This window comes from Mobula birostris, chromosome 1 (genome assembly GCF_030028105.1).
Source record: "Mobula birostris isolate sMobBir1 chromosome 1, sMobBir1.hap1, whole genome shotgun sequence".
Lineage (NCBI taxonomy): Eukaryota > Metazoa > Chordata > Chondrichthyes > Myliobatiformes > Myliobatidae > Mobula > Mobula birostris.
In genome coordinates this window covers 81,695,430-81,709,139 of record NC_092370.1, presented here as the reverse complement: position 1 = coordinate 81,709,139, position 13,710 = coordinate 81,695,430, and the positions used below count along the sequence as shown (strand labels likewise).

The 13,710-nt window shown below is 39.8% G+C and overlaps 1 protein-coding gene across 15 annotated transcripts in view; it reads right to left on the bottom strand.

The window, feature by feature from the left end:
• LOC140197714 (intermembrane lipid transfer protein VPS13B-like) overlaps positions 1-13,710 on the bottom strand; it is a 1,066,299-nt gene that overhangs the window by 868,572 nt on the left and 184,017 nt on the right. For all 15 annotated transcript variants that reach the window (XR_011886009.1, XM_072258131.1, XM_072258103.1 and 12 more), the window contains exons 9-10: positions 12,186-12,281; positions 9,414-9,536 (exon numbers count right to left, since the gene is read on the bottom strand). Coding sequence is in view for 14 of the 15 variants with exons in the window: in XM_072258131.1 (XP_072114232.1) it covers positions 9,414-9,536; positions 12,186-12,281 (219 nt within the window). In the remaining variant the exon portion in view is untranslated. The remainder of the gene's footprint in view (positions 1-9,413; positions 9,537-12,185; positions 12,282-13,710) is intronic.

Genomic DNA, 13,710 nt, shown 5'->3' with positions numbered 1-13,710 from the left:
ATTGTCTTATTTTTCCCGTAATTACTGTACATGTCCACAAGAAAATGAAACTCAGAACTGTTAATGGTGACATATATTCACTTCGAACTTTAATCATTTCTTTTACCAATACATTTACTTTCAATGACTCATGTCACTTGCTACATCAATGAAACACTCCAGTTCTGTCGGCTGTGTAAGTCTGGGGAAGACAATCACTGGCCCCGCCAAACGTGGGAGATTGAGATGCGAGCCCACCCCGAAACCCCCCTGTTTGTGTGGATGCTGCGTGATTTGTTACCCTGTTACAAATCAATACCACGAAATAACAGTACACCGCATACAATTAAACGATTTAGCTTTATAATACTTAATTTGACTACAGGGTTAGTGAAGAAAAAGCAAAACAAAATAGCCTATTTTAATGTAACAGTCTAATGTGCACAAGTTAGAGCTCACGGTTTCCCCTTCGCCAGTCCTCCGTCGATATCCCCGGCCTTCACTGGATCATAGCTCCGCTCCGGGTCAAGCCCTACGACCACTTCTCTCCAGCATCTTTTCTTTTCATTTCCCACCAAACAAAAGACCCAGATCACCCCGGTGTCAGGCACACAGCACGAAAAACACACTCCCATCATTGGACAACTCACATTCCAAAGCATCCGTTAACTCTATCCATAACCCAAACACTGCTTCTATAGAAAGACCATTACATTAGCAGTGAAACCTTTCCCAGGGTGTTACATCAATATTTCCCGATCTTTTAAATAATATTTTGTTTTTCCATTATTCCTACCAAAGTGGATATTACTTCTGGGGCGCCTAGGCACGACTCGAGTAACAGCAGTACTCTCAATGGATACGATTAAATATTCCCATTTCAGCCTGATACAGTTAAAAAGCACAACTGCTTCCTAGGTCAGCAGAGTCAACAAAGATGTCTTAATGTTTTTTAACAAACTATCGCGGCTTAAAATCGATGGAAACAACAGCGATTGTGGTGGGAAGTGCCCATGGAGGACATCTCGGAGTAGACAGAGGTGTAGATCAGGGCTACAAATGCGTTTAAGGAAACGGGGTTTTAAACTCCCGAAACCGACTATCTGGCTGGAGAACATGCAGTCTCTGGTGAATAAAATTAATGATCTCAGAGCTGGGGTGCTGAATCAGAGGGACATTAGGACCGCACGTGTCCTTTGTTTCACGGAATCCTGGTTAACCCCTTCCATACCGGAAGCAGCGCTCCAGATCGACGGTTTACTATACACCGTCAGGATGGATCTACAGAGCCTCTCAAAAGCAGAGGTGGAGGAATATGCCTCATGATCAACTCCTCTTGGTGCACAAATATATCAGTGCTGTCCCAATTCTGCTCACCAGACCTGGAATATCTAGCAGTAAAGTGCCATCCTTTTTACCTACCACGGGAGTTCTCTGGGGTCATTTTGATAACAGTTTACATTCCACCTCAGGCCAACGTCAAGCAGGCTTTAGCTGATCTGAGCAATGGGATCAACATGCATGAGACAGCGCACCCTAACGTCTTCACCATCGTTTTGGGAGATTTTAACCGGGACAGTCTGAAAAAAATCACTAAGCAACTACCATCAACAGATCACTTGCAATACCTGAGGAAACAACACACTGGACCATTGCTACACCACCATCAAGAATGCCTACCATGCTATTCCATGCCCTCACTACGGGAAGTCTGATCACCTAGCTGTACTTCTACTCCCTGAGTATAGACAGAGGCTGAAGACTGCAGCACCAGTAGTGAGGACCAAGAAGGTATGGACAAGGGAAGCACAGAAGCGCCTACAGGACTGCTTTGAATCGGTGGACTAGACTGTATTCAGGAATCCATCTTCGATCCTGGATGAGAATGCTGCAGTTGTTACTGACTCCATTAAAACCTGTGTGGATGAGTGTGTGCTCACAAAGACTTGCTGTATATTCCCAAACCAAAAGCCATGGTTGAACCAGGAGGTACGTTGTCTGTAGAAGGCTAGATCTGTGGCATTCAGGTCTGGCGACCCAGACCTGTACCAGAAAACCAGGTATGATTTGGGGAGGGCTATTTCAAGGGTGAAGAGACAATTTTGAATGAGGTTGGAGGTGACATCAGATGCACGGCAACTCTGGCAGGGTCTGCAAGACATTAATTCCTACAAATCCAAACCCAATAGCATGAATTGCAGCGATGCTTCACTATCAACGCCTTCTATGCCTGCTTTGAAAGGGAGAACACAACTACAGCTGTGAAGATCCCTGCTGCACCTGATGACCCTGTGATCTCCATCTCAGAGGCCTATGTTAGGCTGTCTTTAAAGAGAGTGAACCCTCGCAAGGCGGAAGGTCTCGATGAAGTACCTGGTAAGGCTCTGAAAACCTGTGCACCCAACCAGCGGGAGTACTCAAGGACATTTTTAACCTCTCACTGCTACAGACAGAAGTTCCCACCTGCTTCAAAAAGGCAACAATTATACCAGTGCCTAAGAAGAATAATTTGGGCTGCCTTAATTACTATCACCCGGTAGCACTCACATTGACAATAATGAAATGCTTTGAGAGGTTGGTCATGACTAGACTGAACTCCTGCCTCAGTAAGGACCTGGACCCACTGCAATTTGCCTATCGCCACAATAGGTCAATGGCAGACACAATCTCAATGGCTCTCCACATGGCTTTAGACCACCTAGACAACACAACCACATACGTCAGGATGCTATTCATCGACTATAGCTCAGCATTTAATACCATCATTCCCACAATCCTGACTGAGAAGTTGCAGAACCTAGATCTCTGTACCTCGCTCTGCAACTGGATCCTTTACTTCCTAACTGAAAGACCACAATCTGTGCGGATTGGTGGTAACATATTCTCCTTGCTGACGATCAACACTGGCACACCTCAGGGGTGTTTGCTTAGCCCACGGCTCTACTCTCTATATACACATGACTGTGTGACTAGGCATGGTTCAAATACCATCGGCAAATTTGCTGACAATACAACCATTATTGGTAAAACCTCAGGTGGCGACAAGAGGGCATACAGGAGTGAGATATGCCAACTAGTGGAGTGGTGCTACAGCAACAACCTGGCACTCAACGTCAGTAAGATGAAAGAGCTGATTGTGGACTTCAGGAAGGGTAAGACAAAGGAACATATACCAATCCTCATAGAGGGATCAGAAGTGGAGAGGGTGACCAGTTTCAAGTTCCTGGGTGTCAAGATCTCTGAGGACCTAACCTGGTCCCAACATATCGATGTAATTGTAAAGAATGCAATATAGCAGCTATACTTTATTAGGAGTTTGAAGAGATTTGGCATGTCAACAAATACACTCAAAAACTTCTATAGTTGTACTGTGGAGAGCATTCTGACAGGCTGCATCGCTGTCTGGTATGGAGGGGCTACTGCACAGGACCGAAAGAAGCTGCAGAAGATTGTAAATCTAGTCAGCTACATCTTGGGTACGAGCCTACAAAGTACCCAGGACATCTTTAGGGAGCAGTGTCTCAGAAAGGCAGCATCCATTATCAAGGACCTCCAACCGGCTCCCTTGGCACGCTTTCTATCCGTGCTGGGTTGAGCGTCCAGCTAGCAACTCGACCTCATAAAAAAGAAATTGCCTGCTACAGAAGAGTCAGCAGCAAAAAGTTGATGGCCTGTGCTCTCTCATGAGCTTAAAAGGCAATTTCCTTTTTTCCTTTTTCCTTACAGTATGATAAAACTGTGTCTTAGTTCCTAATAGTTGGTTTGGTGGTTACCTGTTATATTCAATGATGATAAGAAATCTATGAAGGAGAGGTTTTAAAGTACCGGGCCAGTTCCACTCTTTTGATCTCATAAGTCCAATGGTAGGAAGGTCATCACAACTGGGGTCTTCCTTGGTTGTAGTGGTTGACCATGACTTCTTCAGTGCCTCATCATGCCCTTCACTCTCCATACTGTGTGGTAGGACCTCCTTCTTGGCCTTTGGATCTCACTGTTGATCTTATCCATCCAGTCCACCAGAGCTAACTTAGCATGATACGACAGGCACGCCCCTACCTCACCGGGGTATAAAGCCTGCCAACTACCCTCACCTGGTTTAGCCCACCTGTCGAAGCACTGTACTGGAATGTGCACATTGTTGCATACAAACAGCTCTTTGGAGCCACAGGTGAGAGCTGAATGTGTGCTGAAAATGAAAATGAAAAATGAGCGAAAATGAACAAAATCAGCACAAGCACCCAAATAATTGACTGCCTTCATACAATGCTTATGACAACTGCATCTGCAAAATCTTCATTTACATTGTAACATTCTGGATGATTGTTGATACCTTTTAATTCCTCGTAGGTCCTAACTTGCTGAGGTAGTAAAATAGTTTAATTTTCAATCACCAGCCATTTCTGGCATCTCTATGCCTGAATGCTTGAAACTGCAGTGAGCAAAACAGCTCTGAATTGCCTTAATGCTTGTTTCTCACCAAATATCAGTGACAAAATTACTGCTTTTTAAACGGAAGCACACGCAACTAATGCTATTTAAAAATGGTGTTCATTTGAAGCACAGTGTAGTGTGTAACAGCTAAAGGGCTCATACATCTGACGCTAGTTAGAAACTATTTGGCCACAGTCTCCTGCCCCAAGTAGGTGGCATAGATTTCCAAATAAACGAAGGGAATCCAAGCTATTTTCTCAATTCATTTTTGTTCTTTCAGAGTTGTCCCAAATCAGTGGGTGTCCCGTTTAACTGATGGCCCAGTTAACCAGAATCCATTGCATTAAGACGTAAAATTTAATTAAAATATTACAATCAGACCATAAAGTTTGAGAGACATAGACATTCCAATAGTTCTCTCCTTTCATTTTCAATCAACTTCTAACATTACAGAGTAAACCTAGCATTAAGATGGAAACACATCCTTAAAGGATTCTCACTTCCACACCACCCAACATTAACATATAATTTCTACTTTTCACCTTGGTCCTTTTTCCACCTCCACCAACACCAACCCCACCCCCCCCCCGCGCATGCGCACACATACACATGCACACGCGAAACCTCCCCCCCCCACCAACCAACCAAGAATACTGTATATTTCCAACAAGGTTACCACTCATTCTCCTGAAAGAATTATCCTGCTTAACTTCACTTCAAAAAACATCCAACCCAGAAATCAATCTGGTAAACCTTTGCTGCACTCCCGATATTGCAAGTATATCCTTCAGAATACAGTGAGAATAGATGTGTACAACATTCCAGATTCAATCTCACTCGAGCCTTTTGTAATTACATTATTTATTCTTGTAGCTAACTTCTCTTTCAATAAAGGGCAACATGATATTTGCCTTTAAAGTTTCCTGTTGTACAAGAAAGCTAACTTTCAACCATTTGTGTACAAGGATGCCCAGGTCTCACTACATACCCATACCTTTAATTTCACACTGCTTTAAAAATTACCTTCCTTCTTTCTACCAAAGTGAATGACCCCACATTTTCCATATTATATTCCATCTGCCATGTCCTTGTCCAGTCATTTAAACTGCTTACATTCCCTTGAAGTCTCTCTGCATCCTATTCACAACCCATATCACCCATAGCTCTGTATTAGCAGAGATCTAAGGTAAATTGCACTTGATCCCCAATCCAAATCAATGACATACTACTGTGAACAGCTGGGGCCCTGGTACCAATTAATACAGTACTCCGCTGTCCAACCCAGAAATGAACTGCTTATTCCAACTCTGTCTTTCATCCATTAACCAATTTAAAATCACATTAGAACTGTGTCCGAAGATTTGCACAAGCTGCCTAAAGAAACAACTTCAGAAATGGCTCAACACTTGGGAAGAAAGAGATCTTTAAACTATTTTTAAAGATAAAGATAAAATATAAAATATGCAAGGCTTGCAGCATTAAATATGTTACCTTCTCTTCTCCCATAAGTTGCATTAGTTTCGATCCAAAGTGAAATTAAAATAAAAACAAAAGCTCTGAATTTGAGAAAACAATCAAGATGAGAGCAACATTCTGCTGGAAGAACTGAGTGGGTCAAGCAACATCTGTGGTACGAAAGGAAATGTTGGTGTTTTGGGTTGATAACTGCATCAGCACCAAAAACATTGATAATTCCTTTCCTCCCACAGATGCTGCTTGACCCGCCAAGTTTTTCCAGCAGAATGCTTGTTACTTTAGATTCCTGCAATTGCAGTCTCTGTGCCTGGAGAATAAGCAGCAATACAATTTTCAGAGAGAAATATATTAAAATGACAAAAGTATGAGAAACTTAACAGAAATGACTCCCTGCCAAGTTACCAATTGCTCTGGTCTGAAACTACATCTTTCAGTAGGCTTCACAAAATCAGAACTGATTCACAAATAGCTTTTCCTAAGGTATTTCGTTCATGTTTATTTATAAAAAATAATGACTTTTGACATTTCCTGAGTATTTTTAGTGCAATGAAACCAACCTTTTCAGCTAGACTTCAGCAGGCTGCACACTGAAGCAAAGTGCCAGTGAATGTGGGAGAGGAGGGCAGTTTTGGTGCAATGTTTAGAAGTGGCAGTATTGATCACTTACCATAATCATTGATACTATTTTGCCTTCAGAATTTCATGAACTTCCTAAGAACTTGATAGTACTTTAAAAATACAATATGATTTTAATATTCCTCTCATCTATAAATAACAGTAAATATAGGCATCCGTTAGTCATGGGAGACCATGGATTTGCGCCTTGGAAGGTTTCCAGGGTGCAGGCCTGGGCAAGGTTGTATGGCAGACCGGCGTTGTCCATGCTGCAAGTCTCCCCTCTCCAAGCCACCGATGTCGTCCAAGGAAAGGGCACCGGTGTTGTCACAGAGCAATGTGTGGTTAAGTGCCTTGCTCAAGAACACAACACGCTGCCTCAGCTGAGGCTCGAACTAGTGACCTTCAGATCACTAGACCGATGCCTGAACCACTTGGCCAGTAAATGACATGCTGATATTTAATATCCACCTATACCTAGTTAACCAAGAGCCAAACTTTCAGTTTCCTGCAGGAGACATACATGTGAATAGCAAACAGATTCTCCTTCCAAATACTGCCTGTATATTTTGTTCTGCTCTGCAGTATATTATTTACAAAATTTAGGCTATTAGCTGGTAGAAGGAAAATACTGCGGGTGCTAGAAATATGAAATAAATCCAAAAAATCGTGCAAACACCAGCCCTATTTCTCTATTTACGTAATCCTCTTGACCTGCTGAGCATTTACAGCATTTTCTGTTTTTATTATTAACTGGCAAAGTTAACAATGAACCAAAGGCATTCCACTGAGAGGAATACTTATGTATTTTTTTTCTAGCAAACCTACCAAAGAAACTAAAAAATGGATTCTCTGTAACAAACACTTATCGCTCAGAATTATGAGTAACACAGAGAAACACAGAAAACCTCCAGCACAATATAGGCCCTTTGGCCCACAATGCTGTGCCAAACGTGTACTTGCTTGAGAAATTACCTAGGGTTACCCATAGCCCTCTATTTTTCTCAGCTCCATGTACCTATCCAGGAGTCTCTTATCGAATCCACCTCCACCAATGTCACTGGCAGCCCACTGCACACACTCACCACTCTCTGTGTAAAAAACTTACCTACTCTGTACCTAATTCCAAGCACCTTAAAACTATGCCCTCTTGTGTTAGCCATTTCAGCACTGGGAAAAAGCCTCTGACTATCCACATGATCAACGCCTCTCATCATCTTATACACCTCTATCAGGTCCCCTCTCATCCTCCTTCGCTCCAAGGAGAAAAGGCTGAGTTTACCCAACGTATTCTTGTAAGGATATGCTCCCCAATCTAGGCAACATCCTTGTAAGTCTCCTCTGCACCCTTCTACAGTTTCCACATCCTTCCTTTAGTGAGGTGACCAGAACTGGGCACAGTACTCCAAGTGGGATCTGACCAGTGTCTTATATAACTGTAACAGTACCTCTTGGCTCTTAAGCTCAATTCCATGGTTGATGAAGGCCAATGCACCATATGCCTTCTTAACCACACAGTCAACCTGCGTAGCAGCTTTGAGTATCCTATGGACTCATATTTGACCTACCAAAATGAACCACCTCACACTTATCTGGATTGAACTCCATCTGCCACTTCTCAGCCCAGTTTTGCATCCTATCAATGTCCCGCTGTAACCTCTGACAGCCCTCCACACTATCCACAACACCTCCAACCTTTGTGTCATCAGCAAACTTACTAACCCATCCTTCCACTTCCTAATCAAGGTAATTTATAAAAATCACGAAGAGAAGGGGTCCCAGAACAGATCCCTGAGGCTCACCGTTGGTCACCGACCTCCATGCAGAATATGACCCGTCTACAACCATTCTTTGCCTTCTTTGAGCAAGCCAGTTTTGGATCCGCAAAGCAAGGTCCCCTTGGTTCCCATTCCTCCTTACTTTCTCAATAAGCCTTGCATGAGGTGCCTTATCAAATGCCTTGCTGAAATCCATATACACTACATCTACTGGTCTAGCTTCATCGATGTGTTTAGTCACACCCTCAAAAAATTCAATCTTTGACAAAGCCATGCCGACTGTTCCTAATCATACTTCCATTTTTCCTTATGATATAGGAGGCTCTCAGAACAATCCCATTCCCTCAATAATGTTCCCTTCAACATATTCTTTCCATATTCCCACCCACTACCCCTAGATTTTACCACCCACATTCATACCCAGGTAACCTACCAACCAGCCATGAAAAGCAAGCCATAGGCAGAACTCATCTTAGCCAACCAAAATACCCATCAAAGCTCACCACGCATGCCCACAATGGTCCATATCCCTTGACACCTTTTCCTATCCACGTGTCTATGCAACTGCCTTTCATGTAGTACTATTATACTGGATTCAATCACTTTCTCTGGCAACTCATTCCATCTACATGTGTGAAGAAACTACCTTTTAAATCTTTCCTCTCTCACCTTAAATCTATGCCCTCGAGTTTTTGATTACCACTCCTTTGGAAAAAAAAAGGACTGTGTGCATTCACACTATTTATACCCCTCATGATTTTATACACTTACTTAATAGATCTAGAATGAATTGTTATTGAAGAGGACATATTAGATGTCTTTGTGGGGTTAAAACTGGATAAATCCCCAAAGCAAGCCTGGTGTAGGAAGAGATTGCCGCAATTTTCAAATGTTCATTAGTCACACAATTCACAACAAATATGGTAACCTTATTAAAATGGTAAATGTCAGGGATAGTAAAGTTACTGGAAAACATGCCGAGGAATAGGATTAATCTACACTTAGAGAAGCAGGGATTTAACAGGTATTTTCAGGTCAGCTATGATTTCGTCTTTTAAAGAACCCCGTTAAAAAAATACTTTCAAGATATTTTATAAAAGCTACCAGCGCACAAAGTTTGGTTCAATTACTTACAGTTTCAGATCTGTTTGCAGTGTCTTCGAAATCCTTCACACCCATTATTCCCTTAAGGCAAAAAGCCTTGCAGCCCACAAAACCCATTTGGCAATCAAAGAAAGGTTCTCCCATCATCAGCACCTTGACAAAAATAGGATGAAATATTGTGATTAAAATATTAAGTGCTGTATGTTCAATCAAGAAAGAACATCTCTAGCATAAAAGATTCTGCAGATGCTTAAAATCCATGCAAACATGCAAAATACTGGAGGAACTCAGCAGGACAAGTAGCATCTATGAAGAGGAATAAACAGTCAACGTTTCGGGCCAAGACCCTTCATCAAGACTCTAATTTCATTTTCTAAAACATATACACAAAGAATTAGTACAGAAAAATAGACCTAAGATGAGATGAAAATAGACCTAAAGTTAATAGATACAAATTCCCTATGCAATATAAATGAGGAAATAAAAAAACATATTTCTCAATAAAAATTAGTTACTGTCCACAAATTCATTACTTCTCAATTTAATAATTCATAACACTAATAATTAATAGTAGTGTCCCTGAGCAACTAAGACATCAAATTAGGAACAGACCTTGCAGCCCCTCAACCCTGATTCATAGTCTACAGCAGATGCAATCTCACTGGCACTCCACTCAGCCTCAGATCACTTAGGCAACAGCAATACCTATGTCGAGCTGCTGGTTAATGATTACAGTTCAGTGTTCAACATCATCTTCATCCCCTCAGTACCAGCTTCAAAACCTGGGCCTCTGTACTTGCCTCTGCAAATGGATCCTTGACCTCCTCGTCAGGAGACCACAGTCATTGTGGATTGGAAATAATCTCTCCTCCTCACTGACAATCAACACTGGCACACCTCAAGAATATGTGCTGAGCCCAGTGCTCTACTTTCAGTATACCTATGACTGTTGGGTTGGCACAGCTCAAACGCCAGCTATAATTCACCCATGACAGAGCTAATGTTGGCAGAGTCTTAGATGGTGACAGGGAGGTATACAGGTATGAGACAGATCAGCTGGTTGAGTGGTGTTGTAACAACAACCTTGTAATTAAACTCAGTAAGGCCAAGAAATTGATTCTGTACTTCAGTAAGGGTAAATCTGGAAAATACACCGCAGTTCTCATTAAAGGGTGAGCAGCTTCAAGCTGCTGGGTGTTAACATCTCTGAAGAAGTATCCTAGGCCCATCATATTGATGCAATTACAAAGAAGGGCATGCCTGCAGCTATATTTCATTTGGAGTTTAGGAGACTTGGTACGTCACCAAAGGCTCTAGAAAATGTCTACAAATGTACTGTGGAGAACATTCTGAGTGGTTGCATCACCATCTAACATGAAGGAACCAATGCACAGGATCAGATAAATCAGATTGTAAACACAACTAGGTCTATTGTTGGCATTTTTAAGAGGAATGCCTCAAAAAAGCGGCATCCATTAGCATATGTTTCTTTACATTATTTCCATCAATGCGGAGGTATAGGAGCCTGATGACATGCTCTCAATGCTTCAGGAACAGCTTCTTCCCCTCTGCCATCAGATTTCTGAATGTTCTATTAACCCATAAACACTATTTCAATATTTTGCTCTCTTTTTGCACTATTTCTTATAAATTCTAACTTTAACTTACAATAATTTTTATGTATTGCACCATACTGCTATCTCAAAAGAACAAATTTCACAACATATATCAGGAATAATAAACCTGATTCTGATTGCATGAAACTTCTTATTCCTCTAAATTAGGATGATGGAAATTAATTAATATCAAATATCAAAAATGCTGCTTTAAAAATGATATGCAATTCAGAATCCAACTCCTCCTAGTTATCACATATTGCATTTCTTGCTCTTGAAAAGCATTCCTTGGAGCTCTACATTATGAACACAAACAGCACCACCTACAAGCATAGGCATGGGCAAAGGCTGTGCCCTTTTATATTATAAATAAACATGACCAGATCTACTGACAAATCAGCAAGGATTATGGAAAAAGTTACTGGCACCTTGGGAAAATAGAATTTACCAAAATATTATATTTTTCAGCACAATTTCCTCCAAAGGAAATAAGGAGAATACATCTTAAACACACAATGGGTCTTGTTTCCTTATACTTTGAAGCATTTTAGATCAAGATAGTAAAATGATAAATAACATTCATTGAGTGGTATTGATTTTCACTGACAAAAGTTCTCGCCATTGGCTATTCTTAACCATGTACCTAAATATATTAAATATTAAATTGTGAATTGTATGAACTTCCAATAAAATCAATTGTCACATCACTTTATATATACAACTTATTTCAATAAAACATATTCAGTCTTATCCAAATTCTGTTTCATTATGATTTTGAACTTTTGCATAATAAATTTAGTTTCAAAGCCAGATTTCAACCTCTTATCTCAACATATGATGAAAGTCTGATGTTACAAAGGGTAATAATGACTTCACCCTTGGCTATTTCTCACAAATCTTACTGCCAATTGAGAACATTGCACCTACTTTTAATGGAAACAATAGATTTTCATTGGCACTTGCTACTTTTACAGAGATTTCTACATATCTGTCAGCTCATAAAATAGAAGTCCATCCGCAAAATAATCAAAGTAATTTTGATGTTTTTCTCATATAGACATTTCAGAAAACACATTTAAATGTGTCTTCAATACTTCCATATAGATAATGCTAAATTAATACATAAATGACGAAATGCTACCAAAGGAAGCTTTGATATAACTTTGGGCAAAAAATTGATGAATACCTCAACAGTAGTTCCTTCTTGCTCCCAGCAAAGCACTTCTTTGGATTTAACTTTCTGAGGGCTGTAATAGCTGCTCTCTGTTTGCATTTCCGTCAACTGTAATGAAATGACAATACTTCATTTCAAGTACATTGTATATTAGCAATAAATAGTCATAACCTGTCATCTCAATACACAAAATTGCCACAGACAAATTAGTCTTTACATTTCAACTAAATTCTGTTATTACACAGGAAACAGGTGCAGAAAAACAGCTGCAAATTATTATCCACATCAGGATATAAGGTTCACTGTTGACTATGATTTAATCACATCTAGATAATGACATGTATTTTGAACATACGGTTAATGTTAAACTTCTCATGTTAACAATTTCTTTACATCTGCTAGTGAAATATCTTCATCACTGTCAAGTCTGTATCTTTATTTAACTGAATAATTATCCAACTTGATGTGAAAATAAAAAAAATTGCAGATCAGAAATGGAAAATAAAAGATTCTTGGGAATTATTTTTATTATTTCAAAAGTCAAATCTGAACCAATAGCATCAAACTACAAAATACCATAATCAATCAGCAAGAATTATTAGAAATTGTCAAATTGAATTCAGATTCCGAACAATTACCAATGGTTAACTCACCCTTGACAATTATCTCAATTATACTGACATGATTGGAAGCAATATTCATTCCTACAGTATGGAAATACCCTCAGCTCTCATTACAAATCCATTTCCACTCCTCATGTTGTGTAACTCATATTACACATGCTGGCTTTACATAGCTATGTTAATATGCCATAAGGTAAAGAGTTATGCATAACGTAACCAGCTTCATCTGTCAGCAATTATTTCAACGGAAAGCAATTAATTGATTAGAGGAACTCAATCTAGAAGAACAATTTTAAGCATTATAAAATCAACAGTAGGCTTAATTTGGCATCTTCTCATATGGAGTGATCTCAACAGCATACAACAATAATGCAGCAACTTGAGAGTATTTCTGACCCAAGTTAAGTGTAAATTAGTTTCAAACATTTTTTACTGGGCAATTAGAACAATTGTAAGTAATTGGCATGATCAGATGAGGCTTGGTAATCATAAATTGTGAATATTATGCAATTAGAGTTGGAGTCTTTTAACATATTAAATGAAAACAGAACAAAATGCCAAGATAAATTTTAAAATGACTTTGAAAGGTTGTAAAATTTATTCACAATAAAATATTATATTACAATTTCACTAAATTAGGTTAAAAACTCAATCCGTTCCAAATTGTTATAGTTCGTATTATTGAAATTTTTTTTAAAAAGCCACTACTGAAGCTACTGTTCTAGATCTGCCTCCTCAACACAGTATTTCTTTCAAATTGAACAAATCACGCTGTCATGCTCAGCTACTTTATTTCAGGAATGACACAGTAGCTGTTTACCTATACTTGATAAAAGATTGTACAATAAGACTGCTCAATACTATTGTTCAATAGCAAACTCATAAAGAAATATAGCACAAAACAGACCTTCTAC